This window comes from Hoplias malabaricus, chromosome 5 (assembly GCF_029633855.1).
Source record: "Hoplias malabaricus isolate fHopMal1 chromosome 5, fHopMal1.hap1, whole genome shotgun sequence".
Classification (NCBI taxonomy): Eukaryota; Metazoa; Chordata; class Actinopteri; order Characiformes; family Erythrinidae; genus Hoplias; species Hoplias malabaricus.
The window spans coordinates 54,789,448-54,816,978 of NC_089804.1; the positions used below are offsets into that span (position 1 = coordinate 54,789,448).

Consider the following 27,531-nt stretch of genomic DNA (forward strand, 5'->3'; position numbering starts at 1 on the left):
AACATTCAGCATCACCTTAAGCATAACCTAACCATAACCCTACATCATAAGCATTGTTTTAGTAGCTATGAGTGCTGTTAGTGCCACAAAAACCAAAAACACTGGCATACTGACCCAAGAAAATAAAAGTAGTCCTGATACCAGTTTGTAACTACAGCTTCTAAGTGTTAATTCTACAAAACGCTTTGTAGAGTATGTTGCTATCAATTATTGAAAGCACTCTGATGCTCATTAGCTTTCACTCATTGTGGACCACGTCAGAAATTATGGGTTAAGTACCCCTCTGAGCAGCAGCTGTCCAGGGACCAATAATACCATCTGCTGCTAAATGTCCAACCACAGGAGCCTCAGCTTCCTGTGGCCCCACAGCTCTTTGTCTCGTAGCTGACCCTGTTATCACTGTGACTTAATCTTTCTGCAGAAACCGATCATTAGCACTAAACTGTGGCCTGGATCTTGTGTCAGAAGCCCAGCACAGCTGTTCCACACTCCAGTGGTGTGGGTTAGCTGTAAGTTTCACTCTAAATGAGTCCTGTGGATGTTTGTATTTGTGGTAAATACCTACCTCAAGTTTAGCAGCAAAAATGCACACGTTATTAATGGATCTGATTGTATATTCATTCATTCATTCATTATCTGTAGCCCTTATCCAGTTCAGGGTCACAGTGGGTCCAGAGCCTACCTGGAATCATTGGGCGCAAGGCAGGAATACACCCTGGAGGGGGCGCCAGTCCTTCACAGGGCAACACAGACACACACATTCACTCACACACTCACACCCACGGACACTTTTGAGTCGCCAATCCACCTACCAACGTGTGTTTTTGGACTGTGGGAGGAAACCGGAGCACCTGGAGGAAACCCACGCAGACACAAGGAGAACACACCACACTCCTTACAGACAGTCACCCAGAGGAAACCCACGCGGACACAGGGAGAACACACCACACTCCTCACAGACAGTCACCCAGAGCGGGAATCGAATCCACAACTTTCAGGCCCCTGGAGCTGTGTGACTGCGACACCACCTTCTGCACCACCGTGCCGCCCTGATTGTAAATTATTTTACATTATTTGTATGAAGGGCAAATCATGATGGATGGTTTAGACTCCATAGAGTGGGTCCCCAATGAGGGTGGCCATGTTAAATCCAGAATCTCTGATACTTCAGTACAGTGGCTGTTTCACAAAGAAAAAGTCTGCTATGTTGACCCCTGTTTATTGAGAGCTGTTGTTGTTGTTACACCAGTGTGAAAGATGAGCCTGCCATTATCTGCACGCCGCACCTGCTTTGAAGCTCAGCTCGTCCTGCTCCTGTCCTTCGTAATCGTAGAGCGCTCTCACTCTCACTCCTGCTTTGGTGTCTTCCTCGAAGGAGTTGCCGCCTCCATTGGTCTCATTGCCTGAGTATCCAGCAGGCTGCTCATCATCTGACCACTCTGCAGAGTATGCCTGGTTCTTATCATAACTGCTCACACTGCAGGGACAAACACATGCTCCTTTTTATTAAGCGGGATGAGCATGAACTCTCCAAGCCTTGTAGAAACCCTCTGGTTAACCATTAAATAAATATTTAAAATTCAAAAAATATGATCCACATCCACCAAAGAGATCCAGATCTCCCAGTGGCTAGGCCTTCAGGATCTGAACTGAAGGCCAGTACTGATCTAGCAATAGATTTGGTGTTATCAAATGAGTTTTAAACACTTTTTGTGTAATGTGCAATTGTAAATCAAGCATTTCAACATTCTCCTGCACTTCTGTCGTTTTATAATATATATATATATATATATATATATATATATATATATATATATATATATATATATATATATATATATAACAAATGCAGTTGAATGTTTGAATTTCAAAGAACAATTATACATTACGCAAAAATGCTAGCCTAGAGGGGCATAAAGCCCCACAACACATAGCTATGGAATAGTGAAACTACATTCTCCTTAGCCAATGGAGCACCATTCAATACCTGACCACACTAAGTGGTTTATGTGGTAGAATGCCATCAAATTCTTAGTGAAATGTTCTAAAACTTAGCGTAAAGCCTGTTAGTGACATAATGGGGAACCAACTTTCTATGAATATGTTTAACTTCAGAAAGAACGATGTGTGCAAAAACTTCTGGCCCTTATAGAGTATGAGTGAGAGGGTCTGTCTGACCTGCCGCGGTCTCCAGGCTGTCCTCCGTGCTCTGTGCTGGGCGTAGCAGGGGCCACTCCGTCCGGCTTCTTCTTCTCCCTCTTAGCCACGGCGTTAGTGGCATCAGGGTTGTATTCCTTGGAGAAGAAGACAGAACTCTGACACCGTACACCACCACTGAATATATGGTTTCTTGTGGGAAATAAGGAATACATCATCATAGTGCCATACTCCCTACATAGTGCACACTGCACAGAAAAGCAGAGAAACGCATTCGAGTCTAACAAGCAAACAGTTTCTATTAGATCCTATGACCAAAAATGCTAATATGGCTAACAGAATATATCAGTCTTTTTCTCCTCATTATGCGACTGTGGGCAGAAACTGGAGCACCTGGAAGAGACCCACACAGACACATGGAGAACACACCGCACTCCTCACAGTGACTCAAGGCAGGGCTGCAAGCCACAACCCCAGGTCACCCTGTTTAGGTACTGCAGCCTGCAGGCACTGGGGGTCAGTACAACTGATGACTGAAGTAACAAAACTGATCTGACACAAGCTGAAGCCCTTTGCCCTGTGTCTGTGCTATTTCCTAAACGTTCCTGATGAGCATCATGTGACTCACTGATGTTAGAATTACTTTGAGAGAAGGTAAAAGAGGAGAGAGGCCATGGTTGTGTACCTCAAACTGGGGCCAGTTCATGGGCATCTCAGGGCCGTGGTTGTTGCTGAACCACTTCAGATCTTCCTGTGTGTTCGCTGCAAGGATAGAGCGTTCAAGTTCACGGTACACTGAGGCATAGCTGCAAAAAACACAGTGGACACACACACACACACACAGGTAAAAAAACAAACATAAGTTATGGCAGAGCAACATTTGCACACAGTCAATTCCTAGTTTCTTCACAAATACTGGTTATTTTACAATGCATACTTTATATTAAATATTTTAGAAGAAGTTTTTTTATTATTCATTCATTCATTCATTATCTGTAAGCGCTTATCCAGTTCAGGGTCGCGGTTTGTCTACAGCCTACCTGGAATCATTGGGTGCAAGGCGGGAATACACCCTGGAGCGCCAGTCCTTCACAGGGCAACACACACTCACACATTCACTCACACACTCACACCTACGGACACTTTTGAGTCGCCAATCCACCTACCAACGTGTGTTTTTGGACTGTGGGAGGAAACCGGAGCACCCGGAGGAAACCCACGTGGACATGGGGAGAACACACCACACTCCTCACAGACAGTCACCCGGAGGAAACCCACGTGGACATGGAGAGAATACACCACACTCCTCACAGACAGTCACCCGGAGGAAACCCACGTGGACATGGGGAGAATACACCACACTCCTCACAGACAGTCACCCGGAGGAAACCCACGCAGACACAGGGAGAACACACCACACTCCTCACAGACAGTCACCCGGAGGAAACCCACACAGATACAGAGAGAACACACCACACTCCTCACAGACAGTCACCCGGAGGAAACCCACGCAGACACAGGGAGAACACACCACACTCCTCACAGACAGTCACCTGGAGGAAACCCACACAGACACAGAGAGAACACACCACACTCCTCACAGACAGTCACCCAGAGGAAACCCACGCAGACACAGGGAGAACACACCACACTCCTCACAGACAGTCACCCGGAGGAAACCCACACAGACACAAGGAGAACACACCACACTCCTCACAGACACTCACCCGGAGGAAAGCCACGCAGACACAGGGAGAACACACCACACTCCTCACAGACAGTCACCAGGAGGAAACCCACACAGACACAGGGAGAACACACCACACTCCTCACAGACAGTCACCTGGAGGAAACCCACACAGACACAGGGAGAACACACCACACTCCTCACAGACAGTCACCCGGAGGAAACCCACACAGACACAGGGAGAACACACCACACTCCTCACAGACAGTCACCCGGAGGAAACCCACACAGACACAGGGAGAACACACCACACTCTTCACAGACAGTCACCCGGAGCGGGAATCGAACCCACAACCTCCAGGTCCCTGAAGCTGTGTGACTGCGCACTACCTGATGCACCACCGTGTCGCCCAGTTTTTTTATTAGATATAAGAAAATCCATATTAATCCACAGGTCTAAGAGAAATAAGTTAAACTCTGGACAGAATATAGTCTGAAAAAGAGTCAGGAGAAAATCCAGCTCGACTCTCGCTTTAGTTCTGAACACATCCACGTGTTTGTGGCCGTCCACGACACTATGGGTCTGAAAATACATGGATCCACCAAGAAGCCCTTACTGAGAAAAGGAAACACAAAGGAATCTACAAAAAAACACCCAACAGATTTCTTTGAAGCTCTAATTAAAGCCAACTTTAACTTTTGCAGTGTACTTTGTTTAAAATCTTTTATTTCAGGAAGAGCTTTAACATCAGACACAGAAGCTTTAATCGAGAACATTAACACTGCAGCGCAGTTCGTGACTCAAACATGGAACGATTAAGAAACAAGAGCTCTGTGTGTGTCTCTGTGTGCACACATGGGTGTGTGTGTGTGTATGAGAGAGAGAGAGTCACAGAGCAAGGAAGAAGACTATGTGCTATGTTTACAAACCGGATTCCAAAAAAGTTGGGACACTAAACAAATTGTGAATAAAAACTGAATGCAATGATGTGGAGGTGCCAACATCTAATATTTTATTCAGAATAGAACACAAATCACAGATCAAAAGTTTAAACTGAGAGAATGTATCATTTTAAGGGAAAAATATGTTGTTTCAAAATTTCATGGCGTCAACAAATCCCAAAAAAGTTGGGACAAGGCCATTTTTTACCACTGTGTGGCATCCCTCCTTCTTCTTACAACACTCAACAGACGTCTGGGGACAGAGGAGACCCAAGTTTAGAAATAGGAACGCTCTCCCATTCATGTCTAATACAGGCCTCTAACTGTTCAATCGTCTTGGGCCTTCTTTGTCGCACCTTCCTCTTCATGATGCGCCAAATGTTCTCTATAGGTGAAAGATCTGGACTGCAGGCTGCCATTTCAGTCCCCGGATCCTTCTCCTACGTAGCCAGTGGTCTGGCATTATCTTGCTGAAAAATGCAGGGTCTTCCCTGAAAGAGATGACGTCTAGATGGGAGCATATGTTGTTCTAGAACCTGAACATAATTCTCTGCATTAATGGTGCCTTTCCAGACATGCAAGCTGCCCATGCCACAAGCACTCATGCAACCCCATACCATCAGTGACGCAGGCTTCTGAACGGAGATAACAACTTGGGTTATTCCTGTCCTCTCTGGTCCGGACGACATGGCGTCCCGGTGTTCCATAAAGAACTTCAAATCGTGACTCATCTGACCACAGAACAGTCTTCCATTTTGCCACACTCCATTTTAAAAGACCCCTGGCCCAGTGCAAACGTCTGAGCTTGTGGAGCTTGCTTAGAAATGGCTTTCTCTTTGCACTGTAGAGTTTCAGCTGGCGACGGCGAATGGCACAGTGGATTGTGTTCACAGACAATGCTTTCTGGAAGTATTCCTGAGCCCATTCTGTTATTTCCCTGACAGTGGTGTTCCTGTTTGAGGTGCAGTGACGTTTAAGGGCCCGGAGATCACGAGCATCCAGTAGAGTTTTACGGCCTTGACCCTTACGCACAGCAATTGTTCCAGATTCTCTGAATCTTTTGATGATGTTATGCACGGTTGATGATGATAACTTAAAAGTCTTTGCTATTTTACGCTGGGTAACATCATTCTGGTATCGCTGCACTATCTTTCTGCGCAACAATGGTGGAATTGGTGATCCTCTTACCATCTTGGCTTCAGAGAGACACTGACACTCTGAGAAGCTCTTTTTATACCCAATCATGTTGTCAATTGACCTTATTAGTGTTAATTGGTCTTCCAGCTGTTCGTTATATGCTCCATTTCCTTTTTCCAGCCACTTATTGCTACTTGTCCCAACTTTTTTGGGATTTGTTGACATTGTGAAATTTTGAATCAACATATTTGTCCTTTAAAATGTTACATTTACTCAGATTAAACTTTTGATCTGTCATCTATGTTCTATTACGAATAAAATATTGACATTTGCCGTCTCCACATCACTGCATTCAGTTTTTATTCACAGTTTGTTTAGTGTCCCAACTTTGTTGGAATCCGGTTTGTAAACCTGGTGTGTTCTCCCTGTGTCTGCGTGGGTTTCCTCCGGGTGACTGTCTGTGAGGAGTGTGGTGTGTTCTCCCTGTGTTTGTGTGGGTTTCCTCCGGGTGACTGTCTGTGAGGAGTGTGGTGTGTTCTCTCTGTGTCTGAGTGGGTTTCCTCCCGTTTCCTCCCACGGTCCAAAAACACGTTGGTAGGTGGATTGGTGACTCAAAAGTGTCCGTAGGTGTTAGTGTGTGAGTGTGTGTCGCACTCTGAAGGACTGGCGCCCCGTCCAGGGTGTGTTCTTGCCTTGCACCCAGTGATTCTGGGTAGGCTCCGGACCCACCACGACCCTGAACTAGATAAGTGGTTACAGACAATGAATGAATTAATGAATGATAACACAAACACACACACAAATGCAGTACTTTTAACTTATTCCCGGATGTTGTATGTTTTTATCTCTGTATGTGTTATATGTGAGATGTTGTGAGATCAGTAAGGGGTTAGATCAGACTGACCTTTGGTTCTCGGTGAGGTTGAGGTGGCGTTTGATGTCCAGCAGCACCTCTTTGAGGAAGGTCAGTCTCTTCACCTCGTGCTGCTGGCACTGATCAAACACCTGATCCATGCTCTCCATGTACTGAGGCTGACACTTCGCCAGCTCCTCCAGAGACTTCTCATACTTCTCCTTAGCCTAAAACATACACACACACACACACACACACACTTTATATTACACAACTATATTGTCACATTGACGCATTCTGCTTTGGCAACACCTTTGTCTGTAATGATCCATTATGTGACTCACACAAAGAGAAAGACACATGGTGGAAGGACAAAAGAGTGAGAGACAGGAAGAGAGAGTAGGGGCAGAGAGGGAGGGAGGGAAAGTGAGAGACAGCAAGAAAGAGGCAGAGGGAGAAAAACAGAAAAAACATCATGAGATAGAAAATGTCATCCACCTTTCCAAGAAAAAGCACTTTCAGTCTGTTTTTTTTGTCCCTGCTGTCTGTGTCTGATCTCTCTCTCCTTCTCTCTCACAGGCACTGATCGATGTGCGGTTAAAGAGCCCAGGGTCTGTGTGTGTGCCTAGCCTTGCACAGGGTGTAATAGGCATTTAATAATTCAGCAGAATGCTTATTATCTTTTCATTTCTTGTTTAAACACATTAACACTTCACATGATCCAGTTTCCTCCCCATCAGAATGATTCATTTGAGGCTGGGAGTCCTAGAGAGTACAGGTGACCAAGCTCTCCTCATGGGGAGGGTGGCACTTCCCATTCCCTCATTTCCTTGGTGCTTGCTAACACAGGTGTCTGTCAGCTAATGTGACAGATCTGGCCAGTTTACATACACTTGCAGTCCATTAAGTTGTTGAACTGGGTTCATTTCGTTAATCAAAACTATTACGTTAAATATTCTTTTTTTCGTCAACAATGTTTATCAACAAATAAAAACTGAATTAATATGTTAAACACTGATCAATGACCAGTAGTTTCTGATTTGAATACATAAAATCAGTTTGGTTTGCTGTTGTCAGGGCAACGAGAGCAGCCAGGAGGAATAGTGAAGACTACAAAATTATTGATTCTTCAAGCGTCTGGGAGTCGCTGGTATCAATTGTTGGCCACTGATTCACAGATAAGACTCGTCTTGGTTAGCAGCACACTTTGAACTTAAAGGGTTAATTAAAAAAAAAAAAGCAAAATATATCTGAAAAATAAAGTTTAATTTTGTATATTCAGTTTTTAAATGTAACAATACTTTTAAGCATTTATATATGAAAGTTGTTAAAAAATAATACATTTAAATATTTTAAAAATACCGGATCACAATTAGGCTGAGCGGGACGGTGTGTGATCGTGGGGGGAGGGGGGACTCCTCCGGGTGACTCTCTGTGAGGAGTGTGGTGTGTTCTCCCTGTGTCTGCGTGGGTTTCCTCCAGGTGACTGTCTGTGAGGAGTGTGGTGTGTTCTCCCTGTGTCTGCGTGGGTTTCCTCCCAGAGTCCAAAAACACACATTGGTAGGTGGATTGGTGACTCAAAAGTGTCCGTAGGTGTGAATGTGTGAGTGAATGTGTGAGTGTGTGTTGCCCTGTGAAGGACTGGCGCCCCCTCCAGGGTGTGTTCCTGCCTTGTGCCCAATGATTCCAGGTAGGTTCTGGACCCACCACAACTCTGAACTGGATAAGGGCTTACAGATAATGAATGAATGAATGGTTAATGTATGGGTTGGTTATTACCTGAATAAAACCCATTGGAGAACAGGACTGATTGCCCCTTTAAGAGTGGAGCATTAAGGGTAAGACAAAGGGGATAACATTTATTTCTGCTTTCTCTCAGAGCTCTCTCTCTTACCTTCTGCACGTCCTGTTTGCACTTCTCCGTTTTCTCATGGAGTTTTTTCTGCTGGTCAGGAGTGACTGAGGCCTCAGCTTTGCTGTTAGCCTCCCGTGATGCTGCCAGCTTCTCCTCCTTACAGGCCATGTGGTAGATCTTCTTAGCTGTCTCCATCTACACACACACACACACACACACACAGATCAACACTGACCACACCGGAAGGCATGTAACTTTGTATCAAAGCTATCAGAAACCAGACACAAACAGTATCTGAGAACGTAAGGGGAAGGAGCCCCATGAGAGGGTGAATGCTTTTAAACCAAAAATGCTGTCATTCTGTACTACACACACACACACACACAAATGCTGCCTGTCTCTGTTGCAGTGATGGACAGCGGATGTGAAAACTGCTTCGTTCTGTAATGGAAATGCAGCATTGTTGCATATTGCTTGTAGCAGGTGTAATAAACGCTATCACCATGTTACCATGGAAACTGATGACACATGAGTATGGAGAGAGTGCTGCAAATGGCTGAAGCGTAACAATAAATGAAGCTTAACCGTGGATGAAGCGTAGCGGAAGTGTTACCATGTTAATGGATTGAGTGTAACCATGAAAACGGGTGAAGCATACCCATGGATGAAGGGTAACCAAGGAGATATATGAAGTAGACCAATAGAAATTGATATAATGTAACTACAGAAATGAATTTAAACTAAGAACGGTAAAACTGTTTAGTGTAACCATGGAAACAAGTCTAGCCCACTAATCCAAATATCAGTTGTGGGATTTCACTGAGATTTTTTATCAATCACCCCATGTTATAATCCTGTTCCTATCATCTGGATGACAACATCTGGACTGTAAGAGTGGGCACGGCGTCCATTCAGTTTAGATCAGTTCTGCTTTACTGACATTTGTATGAATTAGAATAAAGATGTTGTAGTGTAAGTGTGAAGCTCAGAGACTCAGACAAACTGTATTTCTGCACATACCTCCTTAAGCTTCTTTGCCCAGGGTTTCTGTGCTTTCTTGAAGCCCTCTTCCGCCTCTTTGGCCTCTTTAAAGCCACCCATCATCTGTTTGTGGTAAGAGTCTTTCTGCCAGTTCTTCACCTTCTCCACGTCTTCGTTCAGGAGGCCGTTCTTTACCTCCTGATGAAGCTCGCTCACTTTATCAGCCTCTGTCATCACAGCGAGCCAGGCTTTCTCCACAGAGCCGTACTGAGGACCTGCAGAACAATGTACAGGACCCGTTTAATATACAGCACCAAACATTTAAAAATATCAGCCATCCGCATCTACGTTTAATGCATAAACAAATGCAAATATATCTAACTACATCCTTGATTCAGGACTATGATGTACTTTATTGATCGGTGCTGTGGCAGCAGATGAACTGTAATTACACTGTAACATGTAGTAATATATCCTTCAGTCTTTCAGCGTGACACAAAAAATAATAATACACCCAGTCTGATGATTTTAAATCACACGTTAAAAATCATTTTTTATCATTTTTCAATACGTTTCTGTGTATTACATTTGATTCCAATAATCAAAAACATACTAAAACAATGTCTTTCAATTGTCTTTCATTATTTCACTGCTTCAGTAACAAAGTCTTTATAAAATCAAATTTGTTTATGGATTTCACTAAAATATTAATTAAAGTAGTACAGGGTGGGCCATTTCTATGGATACACCTTAATACAATGGGAATGGTTGGTGATATTAACTTCCTGTTTGTGGCACATTAGTATACGGGAGGGGGGAAACTTTTCAAGATGGGAGGTGGCCATGGCGGCCATTTTGAAGTCGGCCATTTTGAATCCAACTTTTGTTTTTTCAATGGGAAACCCACATCAAACTTACTGGGAATTTCACAAGAAAAACAATGGTGTGCAGTTTCCCAACTACGGATACTGGAAGCCTGTGCTAGCAATTCTCCTGCGGTGTTGCTATCAGTGTGTGAAGAGTGGGAGAAGAGGGTCAGAAACTTGTAAATAACTCATGAGAGAATAGAGTTACGTTAAAACCAAGCACACCATTGTTTCTTGTGAAATTCCCAATAAGTTTGATGTGTCACATGACCCTCTTTCCATTGAAAAAACAAAAGTTGGATCCAAAATGGCCGACTTCAAAATGGCCACCATGGTCACCACCCATCTTGAAAAGTTTCCCCCCTCCCATATACTAATGTGCCACAAACAGGAAGTTAATATCACCAACCATTCCCATTTTATTAAGGTGTATCCATTTAAATTTTCCCAAATTTACTCCACATTTTCTATAATTTTGTCATTTAAATTATATGAACAACATACAAATTTGAGAGAAACATTACATTTATGAACTATTTACATTCATTTACTATAATCTGAGATATTTTTTTAATGTTCCCTCTTACTTTAATTACACTCAAGCTGCGCAAAATTTGGGAACAGGCTCAAAAACATTCAGGGTCCATTTTCCCAAAAACATCTTAGTGTTAAGATCTTAACAGGGAGAGAGTGTTCAGCGTGAGGCTCACTCTACAACCCTGCAATGCTTTGGGAAACACAGCCCTGATCTTTCTAGGTTGTAACAGACATGATCCCAGTCATTTGGAAGCCAATGTATCCACCCGGTGACCTGAAGCCACCTGACGGACATGTCGTGGGCCCGTCACATGTGCTGACCTTTTTCAATGAGTTGCCTCCACCTCTTGGACCACTCAGTCAGCTGCTGACTGTACGCCTTTTCGATCTTGGCACGTTCCTGAAGGCAGTTCATCAGATCATTGCAGAGTCGATGACCGTCATCAATTCTCTTGACGGCACGCTTGTAATTCCCCACCTGAGAGAAAGGAAAGAGATGCTCTCAGAGCGGACGCTGGATATCACAGTGAAATGTCTTATTGATCAACATGAGCCCAGAGCCATCCATCTCCTTTAGAGTTCGTTGTTCACAATAAGTCATTGTCAGATCAATTTGGGTCGGTGTGGGGCTACAGCGAGGTCAGAGCAGGCCGAGCAAATTCATTTACATCATTTAAAGAGTGTACGGTGGGTCTTGTGGTGTATTAAATACACATACATCTGTGTTCTACTACTACACCTATGTACACCTGCAATAGTGAAAACATACACACACACAAAGAGCTGTGTGCAATTTTAGGACACATGGAAATGAGGAGTGGGCACAACACACACACACACACACACACACACACACACAGGCTGGGAGATTGGCAGATGGACACAGGGAGAACACACCACACTCCTCACAGACAGTCACCCGGAGGAAACCCATGCAGACACAGGGAGAACACACCACACTCCTCACAGACAGTCACCCGGAGAAAACCCATGCAGACACAGGGAGAACACACCACACTCCTCACAGACAGTCACCCGGAGGAAACCCATGCAGACACAGGGAGAACACACCACACTCATCACAGACAGTCACCCGGAGGAAACCCACGCAGACACAGGGAGAACACACCACACTCCTCACAGACAGTCACCCGGAGGAAACCCACGCAGATACAAGGAGAACACACCACACTCCTCACAGACAGTCACCCGGAGGAAACCCACGCAGACACAGGGAGAACACATCACACTCCTCACAGACAGTCACCCGGAGGAAACCTACACAGACACAGGGAGAACACATCACACTCCTCACAGACAGTCACCCGGAGGAAACCCACGCAGATACAAGGAGAACACACCACACTCCTCACAGACAGTCACCCGGAGGAAACCCACGCAGACACAGGGAGAACACACCACACTCCTCACAGACAGTCACCCGGAGGAAACCCACGCAGACACAGGGAGAACACACCACACTCCTCACAGACAGTCACCCGGAGGAAACCCACACAGACACAGGAAGAACACACCACACTCCTCACAGACAGTCACCCGGAGGAAACCCACGCAGACACAGAGAGAACACACCACACTCCTCACATACAGCACTTGTTTACAAAGCGGTAGTGTAGTTATAGGAGTGTATTGATAGAGGTTCTGAAGTTCTTTTCTTGTATTTTCATTTACAGTAATAATTTTAGCCGTTTACCACAATGTAAGCCTTCATGGTGCTGCATTGTGGAGGTTAAAAACAACCCCAGCTGTGCCCAGTTTTTGCCTTCATGGTAACCATGTGTAGTGAAGAACTTATTTTGTCAATGCTCACCTGTGTTTTGCAATAATACACAAACTTTAAACATGAATATCTGTGCCAAGAATGAATATCTGAATAGCTGTGAGAAACAAACAAACAAACAAACAAAATTCTGCCGAAACTCCTGCCATCACAGAAATATTTTTACAGTGCACAGTCGGACAAAACCAGATCTCCAAAATGATTCAGAGACAATTATTCTTTTAGTGAATATTAGTGGAAATACATTTCTTAGGCTATGTTCACATTCCATACCTCATTAATCAATTCCAATTACTTGCTCAGATCAGATATCATCATCTTAACGGTTCACGTTCATAACGTTTATACATCTCTGTCCAAATGGGTCCTTAAGCCCAGTGTAGTGCATGATGTCGGTCCAGAGAGTTAAATAATGACTTCTACACTGCACAGTATGTCTAAATATTTGCAAAACGACACATGAAATCCGATCTGACCATTAACATTCATGTCACATGTCCACAAATCAGATATGTATCCGATCTATAATCATATTTGAATGGTTCCGTTCACATGACCGTGCTGAAGTGACTCAAATCTGATTCGTCAGGGCTGTGTGGACATGTCAAATCCAAACTTTTCAAATCAGATTTTTATGCATGGTCCTAGATCGGATTTGTGGGCATGAATGTGAATGGTCAGCACTTAGTGCTGTTGTCATCAGCCAGTACCGGCAGCGACCTGCAGGCTGTGTTTGAAATGGCTCTGTGCTTCCTACATAGTGCACTGCGCAGGTGAGATCAGATTATATGCCCTCACCGCCCAGAAAATATCAGATCTGTGTCACATTAAGGCATAACAACCAAATTTAAGTAAAATAAGCCTAGTAATGTTCATTCGTCTTGAAAGTTTTACACAGTGTAAAAGGAATTCTGGCATTTTCACCTGGTGAAAAACCACGGAGAATGGAAAATATGGATATACAGGTTCTTATCCCATGGTGAAAATGTATAAACGGATAGAAAGAATATAATAAAAGATTACTGTAGATGTATTACAGTACTTGGAAAAGTAATGCAAATATCCACATTAGTTCAGTGCACTGTGATTCATTTCTCCGCATGTACTCTCTCTCTCTTCCTGCAGGAGGCGTTATGTGGTGGGCGGGGCTAAATGAGAATGGGCGGGGCAAACACATTGGCTCGTGCTGGTGCATGTGGAGTTATGCAATGGCTGCTGAGGCTTTGTGTCCAAGTGTGTGAGCTCCAGTTACTTTAATCCCCTGCTTCACTGCACACACACACACAAGGGAGCTACTCACAGCTTCACTCAGAGTCTGAGCTATAAAAGATAAGGTTAAGAATGAAGAAGATTCACACAGTAAGGGACACCCCACCCACATTTCTTAACAATAAAATTCTTATATTTCAACATGTGGCCAAAGGTTTGTGGACATTTGCACATTTAATGTTTCTTCTAAACTGAAGAATACTAACAGGGACTTTCTCCCCCTTTGCTGCAGCGACATTTAAATGAGGATTTGTCAGTGTTTTGAGAACACACATGGCCACCTCTGGATCACAAACACTGCTCCAACTTCCCGAGTGTTACTCTGGAGAGCACAGAAGAAGAAGAAAACACAAGACACCAAACAATATTTGGCTTGATCAACTACATTTCTCCTTTCCTAAAGGGTAAGTTCCATCAGTTGAATAGCGCCCCCTTGTGGAGCTATTAATTTAGTATTGTGGAGTTACTAAATGTGAGTGAGTGGCTGTTTCTCAAAGCCTAGGCTGCAGCCTCAGAAAGACGTGACATCTTAAGCACAGTCCTCCAAAGTACAGTGAATGAACAAGTCGGTGCATTACAAACCATATATGTGAAGTGTTTAGCATCTACTTTTCCTTAAAAAACAGTCCACAACGCACCACAAAGACTCCAGAACACTTTACTGTGTCCACAGTGTTTACTGAAGCCCAAACCACGTGAACCCTCTGGTGTTGAGTTATGACTCAGTTCTGGTCGCTAGTGAAAATTGAGCGACAGTGAAAATAAATGAGGAACAGCACTGAATGCCAAAAGAGCTGGTGGTGTTCCCCATGATGTGAGTCATGTTCTACAGGGCTGCACAGCTTGAATATTCAAAATATGATTTCTGCAGCTGAGAACAAATGAAAGCCCTATTTCTGTTCACAAAACAAACCTCACAGTTCTCTAATCTCAGCCAGAAATGCCTGAGTATCCAGTTATAGTTGCTTTCCACAGTCTGCCTCCTGGAATAGTCCTGGACACTGGAATAAAAGACCTAGCTTAGACATTGAGCAATTGATGTTTGTTTACGTATTTCCACAATATTTCTTACATGCTCATGCTATGGCAGTGCTGTGTGGGTGTGTATTGCTGAGCAGGACTTCTGGACCTCCCGGTGTGGGCAGCCTTTAGATGACTGATAGTCCTTCTGTGCTTCATTCATGGTTCTTAAATATGAGAACGTATAATGTTAACACTTAAGACTTTTAGACATTTATCACTAATTGAATATTTAAAGGTCTCAAAATCGTCTTCACATATTCACATTAATCCTATATCACTCAGAACGTTTCATACACTAAATTACTAAGTGTGACTGTGGGAATTATTAATATATGAGTTGGCAAAACGCTATTGAGCATGATCAATTCTAATGTCATTCCAAAATCAACCACCTTCATACTGATGTTTCATAATGAACCCTTAGACGTAGTCCATTATGTAGTTGAATTTTCAGCTGAGCTTTGATGAGTCGAATCAGACCATTTCTGACTCAACATGGTTTTTAATTCAACTTCAAAACAGACCACAGCTGTGTGTCTCAGTCCCAGTTCTGGAATGTGATTTCTCTGGTTTAATCCTCATCTGGGATTTATCAAGCCCTTCCTAAGTCGGAATATATCAACTAGAACAATAAAATAAACCCACAAAGAGGTTTAGGAGGTTTTCTAGACCCCCAAAGTGCTTTATGTTCTCTAGAACATTAGCAGGTTTCCTCAAGCACCACCAAAGCCCAGGAGTCACACAGTCACACCTGTGGACATCTTCACAAATTCACCCAGTCACTCACACATTCACACCTGTGGACATCTTCACAAATTCACCCAGTCACTCACACAGTCACACCTGTGGGCAACTTCACTAATTCACCCAGTCACTCACAGAGTCACACCTGTGGGCAACTTCACTAATTCACCCAGTCACTCACACACTCGCACCTGTGGACATCTTCACAAGTTCACCCAGTCACTCACACATTCACACCTGTAGACAACTTCACAAATTCACCCAGTCACTCACACAGTCACACCTATGGATATCTTCACAAATTCACCCAGTCACTCACACAGTCACACCTGTGGGCAACTTCACAAATTCACCCAGTCACTCACACAGTCACACCTGTGGACATCTTCACAAATTCACCCAGTCACTCATACACTCACACCTGTGGACAACTTCACAAATTCACCCAGTCACTCACACAGTCACACCTATGGACATCTTCACAAATTCACCCAGTCACTCACACAGTCACACCTGTGGACATCTTCAAAAATTCACCCAGTCACTCACACAGTCACACCTGTGGACATCTTCACAAATTCACCCAGTCACTCACACAGTCACACCTGTGGACATCTTCAAAAATTCACCCAGTCACTCATACACTCACACCTGTGGATGTCTTCACAAAGTCACCCAGTCACTCACACACTCACACCTGTGGGCAACTTCACAAATTCACCCAGTCACTCACACACTCACACCTGTGGACATCTTTACAAATTCACCCAGTCATTCACACACTCACACCTGTGGACATCTTTACAAATTCACCCAGTCACTCACACACTCACACCTGTGGACAACTTCACAAATTCACCCAGTCACTCATACAGTCACACCTGTGGGCAACTTCACAAATTCACCCAGTCACTCACATACTCACACCTGTGGCTTGGGTCTAAAAGTTTGCCGGTGTGCCACTGAACCGGCAGGAAAAATGGGTTTGTACTGAGGGAAAGATCAGTACTTTCTTCTTCTGAAGTGCCCTTGAGCAAAGCACCTAACCCTCAACTGTCAAAAACTGCACACTGCTCCAGGAGTGTGTGTGTGTTTATAGATGGAAGGGTTAAATGTGGAAGCTCAGTTTTGTTGTACTACAGTGCAATGACATTAAAAACACATTTTAATCTTTATCTTGACTTTCTTCTAATTCTGGAGGATGGGCCTGGTTTTTCCTGGACTCTGTCCCTGTGAAGACCCTCAGGGACTCTGCATGTGGGAGATACTCCAGGTGCCTTTGCTCAAACTTAGATTTCCACATCACATTGTATCATAAGTCCTACTTTTTAAGGCTAAAGGTCCCGATGCTACCTAAACGAACCTCCAGTTTACATGCAGTAGCTGTCCTCTCCTGTAGAAACACTCAGATTGATTCAACTTGAAATGCAAGACTTGACATGATATCCTTTCCTATAACTGGCCCCTCTCCAAACTCCAAACCCTCTCCAACAAAAAGAGGGTCTTAAAAGGGGCACAGCAGGTGGCAAAGTCCAGGCAGAAGCCAGCTCTGCATAAATAGAGGCCATTGTGGAGGTTCTGGCAGATTCAGATATTAAGCACACAACATGGCTCTGTGTTGTAACACTAATCAGATTCTGCTCTGGCAAAAACACAACCGAACTATTGATAGCCGCTGAATAAAGGCCATTTGAGGAAAGAACGTCGTTTGTTTTTTTTTTTTCTGAGCTTGTTTTTGTTGAAGTACCTCCCAAAAACTGTCCATGGCCTCGTCAGCAGCGGCGGATTCATCGTAGGAGCCGGACATTGTTGCGGTCAGAGCGAAGCTGGCCAAATGGCGAAGGCAGTGGCAGCAGAGCGGACTTCCTCAAGCACTGAGAGAGAGAAAAGAGAGAAAGAAAAAAGACCAATAGTCAGTGACAACTACATGACATTTCTGTTAGGAAAAAGACATTCTCTCGGTTTCTGTGATTCAGATTTGTGACTATAATACATTAGATGGGCTCTAAATTTCTCACATGGGAGTGTGGTGTGTTCTCCCTGTGTCTGCGTGGGTTTCCTCCGGGTGACTGTCTGTGAGGAGTGTGGTGTGTTCTCCCTGTGTCCATGTGGGTTTCCTCCGGGTGACTGTCTGTGAGGAGTGTGGTGTGTTCTCTCTGTGTCTGCGTGGGTTTCCTCCGGGTGACTGTCTGTGAGGAGTGTGGTGTGTTCTCCCTGTGTCCGTGTGGGTTTCCTCCGGGTGACTGTCTGTGAGGAATGTGGTGTCTTCTCCCTGTGTCTGCGTGGGTTTCCTCCGGGTGACTGTCTGTAAGGAGTGTGGTGTGTTCTCCCTGTGTCTGCGTGGTTTTCCTCCGGGTGACTGTCTGTGAGGAGTGTGGTATGTTCTCCCTGTGTCTGCGTGGGTTTCCTCCGGGTGACTGTCTGTGAGGAGTGTGGTGTGTTCTCCCTGTGTCTGTGTGGGTCTCCTCCGGGTGACTGTCTGTGAGGAGTGTGGTGTGTTCTCCCTGTGTCTGCGTGGTTTTCCTCCGGGTGACTGTCTGTGAGGAGTGTGGTGTGTTCTCCCTGTGTCCGTGTGGGTTTCCTCCGGGTGACTGTCTGTGAGGAGTGTGGTGTGTTCTCTCTGTGTCTGCGTGGGTTTCCTCCGGGTGACTGTCTGTGAGGAGTGTGGTGTCTTCTCCCTGTGTCTGCGTGGGTTTCCTCCGGGTGACTGTCTGTGAGGAGTGTGGTGTGTTCTCCCTGTGTCCGTGTGGGTTTCCTCCGGGTGACTGTGAGGAATGTGGTGTCTTCTCCCTGTGTCTGCATGGGTTTCCTCCGGGTGACTGTCTGTGAGGAGTGTGGTGTGTTCTCCCTGTGTCTGCGTGGTTTTCCTCCGGGTGACTGTCTGTGAGGAGTGTGGTATGTTCTCCCTGTGTCTGCGTGGGTTTCCTCCGGGTGACTGTCTGTGAGGAGTGTGGTGTGTTCTCCCGGTGTCTGCGTGGGTTTCCTCCGGGTGACTGTCTGTGAGGAGTGTGGTGTGTTCTCTCTGTGTCTGCGTGGGTTTCCTCCGGGTGACTGTCTGTGAGGAGTGTGGTGTGTTCTCCATGTGTCTGCGTGGTTTTCCTCCGGGTGACTGTCTGTGAGGAGTGTGGTGTGTTCTCCCTGTGTCCGTGTGGGTTTCCTCCGGGTGACTGTCTGTGAGGAATGTGGTGTCTTCTCCCTGTGTCTGCGTGGGTTTCCTCCGGGTGACTGTCTGTGAGGAGTGTGGTGTGTTCTCTCTGTGTCTGCGTGGGTTTCCTCCGGGTGACTGTCTGTGAGGAGTGTGGTGTCTTCTCCCTGTGTCTGCGTGGGTTTCCTCCGGGTGACTGTCTGTGAGGAGTGTGGTGTGTTCTCCCTGTGTCCGTGTGGGTTTCCTCCGGGTGACTGTCTGTGAGGAGTGTGGTGTGTTCTCCCTGTGTCCGTGTGGGTTTCCTCCGGGTGACTGTCTGTGAGGAATGTGGTGTCTTCTCCCTGTGTCTGCGTGGGTTTCCTCCGGGTGACTGTCTGTGAGGAGTGTGGTGTGTTCTCCCTGTGTCTGCGTGGTTTTCCTCCGGGTGACTGTCTGTGAGGAGTGTGGTATGTTCTCCCTGTGTCTGCGTGGGTTTCCTCCGGGTGACTGTCTGTGAGGAGTGTGGTGTGTTCTCCCTGTGTCTGTGTGGGTCTCCTCCGGGTGACTGTCTGTGAGGAGTGTGGTGTGTTCTCTCTGTGTCTGCGTGGGTTTCCTCCGGGTGACTGTCTGTGAGGAGTGTGGTGTGTTCTCTCCGTGTCTGCGTGGGTTTCCTCCGGGTGACTGTCTGTGAGGAGTGTGGTGTGTTCTCCCTGTGTCTGCGTGGTTTTCCTCCGGGTGACTGTCTGTGAGGAGTGTGGTATATTCTCCCTGTGTCCGCGTGGGTTTCCTCCGGGTGCTCCGGTTTCCTCCCACGCTTCAAAAACACGCGTTTGCAGTGTTTCCATAGGTGTGAGCGTGTGAGTGAATATGTGAGTGTGTGTCACCCTGCGAAGGACTGGTGTTCCCAGATGCATTGCGATCCTGAACTGGATAAGCAGTTACACATAAAGAATGAATGAAATATAATAGTCATAATGTATGATAGTCAACATACTACATTCAGAATTTAAGTACATAAAGTTTTATGTGTCCTACTTGGGTCCTTATTGGGTCCTTTTGTCTACATCCTCTAGCCTGGCTTCAAGAACTAACGTGAAAACAGACCCATGAAGGGGGATTAGTTTAACACCAGGCATTGTCTGATCAGCCAGTCCACCGATGCAGCTAAAATCCAATTTACAGAGTTCATTCAATTGGAAAATAACTGCCTGGACACACAAGTTGCCTTTTACTTCATTAAGTTGTGTAAACTGTGCTGATATGTCCAAATCCCAGAGGCAGTATTTAGGCAGAAGACTACAAACAAAGACTTACAAGGTGTTGTGTAGTATAAATACTAAAGATTCAGCTTTCTACGGCCTGTTATAAGGGAGACCTGTTATACCACCTTTTCCACAAGTGAACACAATGCTGGGTCGAAATGAAACGTCTGTAACCTGCTTTGGTCAAAACACCACAAAGATCAAACTTCACACTTTGCGTTCTCCCCCTGTCTAAACAGCCCTGTTCAGAACGTCCGTTTTCAGCGACTGTTCCTTTAAATGATAATGAGCTGCTTGCTGTCTCCGCCGAGCCACGTGCACAGCAGTGAGGAGTGAGGTGCAGAAAAACACCCTGGGTGGTCTTGTTTGACAGTGTGTGTGTTGGTGGGGCCCAGATACACACATAAATGTGAGCATGCACTGAACAAGAGTAGAGCCTGACTTTAAGTTTATAGAGACACTGCTAAAAGTGCATTTGGCCAGTTGCCACCTCCCCTGCATTTAAAGAGATGAAAACAAAGGCACATGGTGTTTGCTGAGACAAGAAGTAACATTAAAGCAACACTAGATATTATTTTAACCTTGACATTACAGCATCAAAATCATTGTGATATTTAACTGACCTGTACTAAGGAGAATAGAGCCTTTGTTGTCACTGCTACAGGCTCAGCACTGCAGAAACTGCACTATGTAACTTTTGGAGGAGGGTAGGAGGGTGATGTGCTTGATTTAGGAGTGCTTGAGTGCTTCATTAAACAGGGTCACATGAAATAATGCATGAACCCTAATAGATCACCCACAAATTTAAATTTAAATCTCATGGACAAACAAAGTGTCTAGGTCTGGTATGCTAGGCTTTATCTGTCTCTCTGCTTAAGGCACAGAAATGGAATTTTGGAGGTTTTTAGACAACAAAGAGCCCTCCAAACATTGGAAAGCCTGAACTGAGATGAGGATTTGCTCATTCCTGCTCCATAGGTGGAAAATATTGACTTATTTATGCTGTAGATGGAACTGACTCGAACTGCATGAAAGTAAACCCAGACAGAAATTCCGGTTACAAATGAGTTTCTGTAGTAATTTAGGCATTAAATATAAACTTAAAGACAAATTAAACTTCAGCCACGAACAAACAACAGTCATTTTGTTTTCACTCAAACATACCGTTCCACATTAAAAGACGCAGAGCTTCTGAACGTAAACAAATCAAAGAACAGAGATTTCCTCAATTGTAGACTTTTCCTTTTAGGTGGAAAATCTTCTGATATCAGGTCCAGCGACTTTACTGATCTCTCCTGGTGAAAATACAGAAGTATCCTTCACCTCATTTCCATAATTCTGTCCTATACAGGCACTCTCATCTCTCCATACAGCACTGTGCCCTGGGTCGATGAAGCAGGACAGATCCTACAAGTCTTAACCATCTGAACCCAGTGTTTCCAGGACATTCAGAAAATAGCACAAGCTTGTCTTCTCACACAACACACTACATATGTTTCAGCACATCTTCTGTGACAATTACAGGTAAACACACACACACACACACACACACACAGCCAGAACATCTCCCTGCGTTCCTCCAGACTAAATCTCCAGTGATGACACATCCTCCACTGTGTGTCTGTAAATGTCAACGCATCAACACTCTCTCAGTGTCTCTCGACAGAGCAGCACTGTTAGTGTGTAGAGCTTTGCCAAGAGCCCAGTGGAGAACTTGCCATTTTGGATCTTCTTTAAAATCATATAATAAACAGTCTTAAGGTCACTTTGCCCAATTCCAAGCGCTGGCTGGAGAGGTACAATGTTCCTCAGCTTTCCAGTCCCCTACACTGAGGTGGAGCGAACACTATAAACCTGTAAAAAAGTATATGTGAAATTTACAGTAAAATACAAGCAGCTGTGGTTGCCAGATTCTCACTGTAAAATATACTGTGGCAATGTATAAGATATTACAGTATGATTTTATTGTAAATATGCTACGAAAATCAGGAACTTTGTTTACTATACATTACTGTAAAATATCCCCCTGACACCACCCCCACAGAGAAAGTCCTAAACACATTTAATAACCCTGAATAAACCCAAAAAAATACAGAAAAGTCTGAGCCGCTAGGCATTCTGGGAGCTCCCCCATGAGTCCCTGCTTCTCCCAGACCTTGGCCACTTGTACCGCCCATTATTGGTTGTGTATTGATCAGTGACAAAATGATTTTTCATGAAAAATATTCATTCATTCATTCATTCATTGTCTGTAACCCTTATCCAGTTCAGGGTCGCGGTGGGTCCAGAGCCTACCTGGAATCACTGGGCGCAAGGCAGGAATACACCCTGGAGGGGGCGCCAGTCCTTCACAGGGCAACACAGACACACACACACTCACGGACACTTTTAAGTCGCCAATCCACCTGTAATGTGTGTTTTTGGACTGTGGGAGGAAACCGGAGCACCCGGAGGAAACCCACGCAGACACAGGAAGAACACACCACACTCCTCACAGAGAGTCACCCGGTGGTAACCCACGCAGACACAGGGAGAACACACCACACTCCTCACAGACAGTCACCCGGAGCGGGAATCGAACCCACAACCTCCAGGCCCCTGGAGCTGTGTGGCTGCAACACCCACCTGCTGCACCACCGTGCCGCCCTCATGAAAATTATAATAAATTAAACAGGTAAACAGTGTAAGAGAATAATGTCTTTTTTCCAGGAAAGATATATAAAAAATGAGTGTATTGGGTGATAGAGGTATTTACAGTATTTCACTGTAAAATCTACTGACATGCTTCGCTGTGTCAGAAGGAGTCTGAGTGGGATTTGGGATACAGAAGGAATCTTCTAACATCAGCACCCAGCCTCTCTGTGACTGAATGCCATCAAATCCTCACAAACATGGTCCACCATCTTGATAAAGCCTCTCTAGAAGAGTGGAGACTATTACAGCAGTAAACTATTAATGCGGCTCATTTCAGAAGGTGGATGCTGGACGTGTAAGTGTCCACAAACTTGTAGCTCTAGTGTTTCCGCTCTGTGCAAACTCACCTCACCTTCTGACAGATGTCAAATCAGCCAATTACTTCACTAATCACCCACAAACGACAAGAGCATCCACTACAGCTTCTGGCCCACTCCTGGGGTCTGAATAAGGCTGTGTGTGTGACCAGCTCTGACAGACGGTCGATCTTTTTACCATTAAGAGAACCTCAGCGCTGGGTGGTCAGCATTTCAACCGAATCGAGGCTTAACTGAAAGCTAATTTGTCCCATGTTTATGATTGATGCTGCTGGTGGTGAGGCCTTCATTAGCGCTGCCCACATCCATGGATTTCTCAGCCTTAAAACTACAGAGATCAGAGGAAGGGAACCAGCACTGCCACTGTATTTTAATGGTCCACACCATGATTATTCAGAGTGGATGAGTGTGGTTTGAGCATCATATTAAATAGGATGCTCTTGAGTAACTGTACATGAGGAGGAGGTCACTGTGTTCCATACCAAGTGTGGGCTAGAGGACTATAACATTTCACAGTGGAAGAGTGGAACTGTGTTTTTTCCAAGTGACTCAATCAATTCAGAACTAATCATTATACAACAGGCGGCATGGTGGTGCAGCAGGTAGGTGTCGCAGTCACACAGCTCCAGGGGCCTGGAGGTTGTGGGTTCGATTCCTGCTCCGGGTGACTGTCTGTGAGGAGTGTGGTGTGTTCTCCCTGTGTCTGTGTGGGTTTCCTCCGGGTGACTGTCTGTGAGGAGTGTGGTTTGTTCTCCCTGTGTCTGCGTGGGTTTCCACCGGGTGACTGTCTGTGAGGAGTTTGGTGTGTTCTCTCTGTGTCTGTGTGGGTTTCCTCCGGGTGACTGTCTGTGAGGAGTGTGGTGTGTTCTCCCTGTGTCTGTGTGGGTTTCCTCAGGGTGACTGTGAGGAGTGTGGTGTGCTCTCCTTGTGTCTGTGTGGGTTTCCGCCAGGTGACTGTCTGTGAGGAGTGTGGTGTGTTCTCCCTGTGTCTGTGTGGGTTTCCTCCGGGTGCTCTGGTTTCCTCCCACAGTCCAAAAACACACATTGGTAGGTGGATTGGCGACTCAAAAGTGTCCGTAGGTGTGAGTGTGTGAGTGAATGTCTGTGTGTGTCTGCGTTGCCCTGTGAAGGACTGGCGCCCCCTCCAGGGTGTATTCCCACCTTGCACCCAATGATTCCAGGTAGGCTCTGGACCCACCGCGACCCTGAACTGGATAAGGGCTACAGATAATGAATGAATGAATTATAGAGCAGTGTTTATTTATTTACATATTCATTTACCTATTTTCTCACCAATTCTACCCAACACCTACACTCATATTGCCAGACTCTCTAGGAAGCGTCTGTGGCAGAAACTACCCAACACCTGAGGAGCACTGGAGGAGAATGCCAACAGCCCAGATCTGTCACACCAGCCAACAGACTGTACTTGTGTGATAAGGGGACAATTGAAGTCATTCTACCCACCCAGACAGTGAAGGCAATTGTGCTCAGCGTTGGTTGGCTGAAGCATCAAGTGATGTCCCACTACAACACTCGGGAGGCCCCTGATATCAGCCATGCCAGAGGAGTAGAGACTGATACGGTTGCAGCTAGGACTTTACAATACTGCTGCTATTTGAGAATAGCTGTAATAGTCAATGAAATCAAGATTTTAAATGTTAAAAATGCTAAAGGTATTTGAATAATTACCACTTTTATGGACAAATATTTGTTTATCAGGCTGTAAGCCAACACACTGCAAGACTTTCAAAAAGAGGATAAGCTACCTAATGTTCCTTTGACTAAAACAAGGCCAGCTCTGAGTGTGAATTGCTGTGACTATATGTTGAGATTCGAATGAGCAATAGTGGGTGACAATGAGTGTTGAGTATCCTCTGCTAGGTTTAAAAAGGGACCAGTAAGTCTCATTATGTTTAGACAGGGGGCTGGCGTGGGAGAGCAACCCTTGCTTTCTCAATAGTGCTGATGATCATTGTGCCAACAAAGTAAAATCCAGAGCTATTTACACGAGATTGCATTTTCAAACCTATTTCCTATGAACCACTGAGCATCACTGAAGTATAGCAGCAAGCCCTCACCACCCTCCACATGGTTCAGTCCAGAAATAGAAGTGGAGAGCACCAGCAGGGCCTGGAGGGCCGCAGTGTACTTGGCCCTGGTTCACCACGAGCAAAAAAAAAAAAAATTAAAAATCTGCTGAGACAAACATATAAACAGCTGATGAAAAGAGACTAAGCAAACTCAGAGCATCCTCGCTCACCCCAAAACAAAATGGAGACCCAGCCATTAAGCCTCCTGTACTCAAGCAGCCCCATACCGCCTCCTGTACTCAAACGGCCCCATACCGCCTCCTGTACTCAAACGGCCCCATACCGCCTCCTGTACTCAAACGGCCCCATACCGCCTCCTGTACTCAAACGGCCCCATACCGCCTCCTGTACTCAAACGGCCCCATACCGCCTCCTGTACTCAAACAGCCCCATACCACCCCCTGTACTCAAACGGCCCCATACCGCCTCCTGTACTCAAACGGCCCCATACCGCCTCCTGTACTCAAACAGCCCCATACCGCCTCCTGTACTCAAACAGCCCCATACCGCCTCCTGTACTCAAACAGCCCCATACCACCCCCTGTACTCAAACGGCCCCATACCGCCTCCTGTACTCAAACAGCCCCATACCACCCCCTGTACTCAAACAGCCCCATACCGCCTCCTGTACTCAAACAGCCCCATACCGCCTCCTGTACTCAAACGGCCCCATACCGCCTCCTGTACTCAAACGGCCCCATACCGCCTCCTGTACTCAAACGGCCCCATACCGCCTCCTGTACTCAAACAGCCCCATACCACCCCCTGTACTCAAACAGCCCCATACCGCCTCCTGTACTCAAACAGCCCCATACTGCCCCCTGTCCTCAAACAGCCCCATACCGCCTCCTGTACTCAAACAGCCCCATACCGCCTCCTGTACTCAAAACAGCCCCATACCGCCTCCTGTACTCAAACAGCCCCATACCGCCCCCTGTACTCAAACAGCCCCATACCGCCTCCTGTACTCAAACAGCCCCATACCGCCCCCTGTGCTCAAACAGCCCCATACCGCCTCCTGTACTCAAACAGCCCCATACCGCCTCCTGTACTCAAACAGCCCCATACCGCCCCCTGTGCTCAAACAGCCCCATACCGCCTGCTGTACTCAAACAGCCCCATACCGCCCCCTGTACTCAAACAGCCCCATACCGCCTCCTGTACTCAAACAGCCCCATACCGCCTCCTGTACTCAAACAGCCCCATACCGCCTCCTGTCCTCAAACAGCCCCATACCGCCTCCTGTACTCAAACAGCCCCATACCGCCTCCTGTACTCAAACAGCCCCATACCGCCTCCTGTACTCAAACAGCCCCATACCGCCTCCTGTACTCAAACAGCCCCATACCGCCTCCTGTACTTGGGTTTCCTCCCACACTCCAAACACACAAGGTGTGTGTGTGTGTGTAAGTGACTGGGACTAAATATTAAAGCTGGGATGGCTGATGCTAGGTGTATTGATGCATAGCATTCACAGAGTAGTATTCCATGCCCGTGTACAAACATCCTCCACTGCAGTGTGCAGTTATGTCCCGCAGGGGAGTAGAACCTGTCAATTAATGTGACACACAGAATCCACAGTAATCCGCTCTGATTCAGAACAGCAGGTCATGTTTACAGTTGCATATAATACTGTCTAGGGGGCGTGTCGTATGAGTGTTTACATGTGGAGCTCTGCAAATGGCCATGCTCCCTTTGTTGGTGTGTATTACATTAGCATGACGATGTCTTTCTGGACACGTCTCTATTTGGGCCAGTTCAGGTTGGCAATGCTAGAAGCTTTTAGCAGTACATCAGGACAGAAACATCACTTACGCCAGTTGCTAAATATGTTTCCAAATGAAACATAGTGGCTTTTACTAGAGTGAGAACAAATTGCACAGTAGTTGCTAAATGCTAGGTTCACAACATGGGGCAAATAAAAGGGGGCTGTGTAAGCACACAGTTACCCCTGGAAACTAGAAAATCCAATTGGAAATCCAATGCAACTCTGCTGTCCAGTGATTACACGTCATTTACTGAGACGTCTCGGACACGATCTATCTTTGAGTCGTCTCTAATCATTGCTGAGTAAGCCGATTCCTTTTAGCAGAGTTACGAGGGTGAGCTCCACTGTGGATTAGCTCTAAGTGCCCAAGAGCTTCGACCGTACCATCTACAGTCTGTAGAACCAAGCACAAATGGTACAA

At 45.7% G+C, this 27,531-nt stretch overlaps 1 protein-coding gene across 3 annotated transcripts in view; it reads right to left on the reverse strand.

Annotated features, from left to right (window-relative positions):
* LOC136697107 (protein kinase C and casein kinase substrate in neurons protein 1-like) overlaps positions 1 to 27,531 on the reverse strand; it is a 78,299-nt gene that overhangs the window by 6,097 nt on the left and 44,671 nt on the right. For all 3 annotated transcript variants that reach the window (XM_066672046.1, XM_066672045.1, XM_066672047.1), the window contains 8 exons: positions 17,600 to 17,726; positions 11,337 to 11,493; positions 9,652 to 9,887; positions 8,671 to 8,826; positions 6,828 to 7,003; positions 2,843 to 2,963; positions 2,179 to 2,294; positions 1,287 to 1,477 (listed from right to left, as the gene is read on the reverse strand). In XM_066672046.1, the coding sequence (XP_066528143.1) occupies positions 1,287 to 1,477; positions 2,179 to 2,294; positions 2,843 to 2,963; positions 6,828 to 7,003; positions 8,671 to 8,826; positions 9,652 to 9,887; positions 11,337 to 11,493; positions 17,600 to 17,659 (1,213 nt within the window). In that variant the 5' untranslated portion in view covers positions 17,660 to 17,726. The remainder of the gene's footprint in view (positions 1 to 1,286; positions 1,478 to 2,178; positions 2,295 to 2,842; positions 2,964 to 6,827; positions 7,004 to 8,670; positions 8,827 to 9,651; positions 9,888 to 11,336; positions 11,494 to 17,599; positions 17,727 to 27,531) is intronic.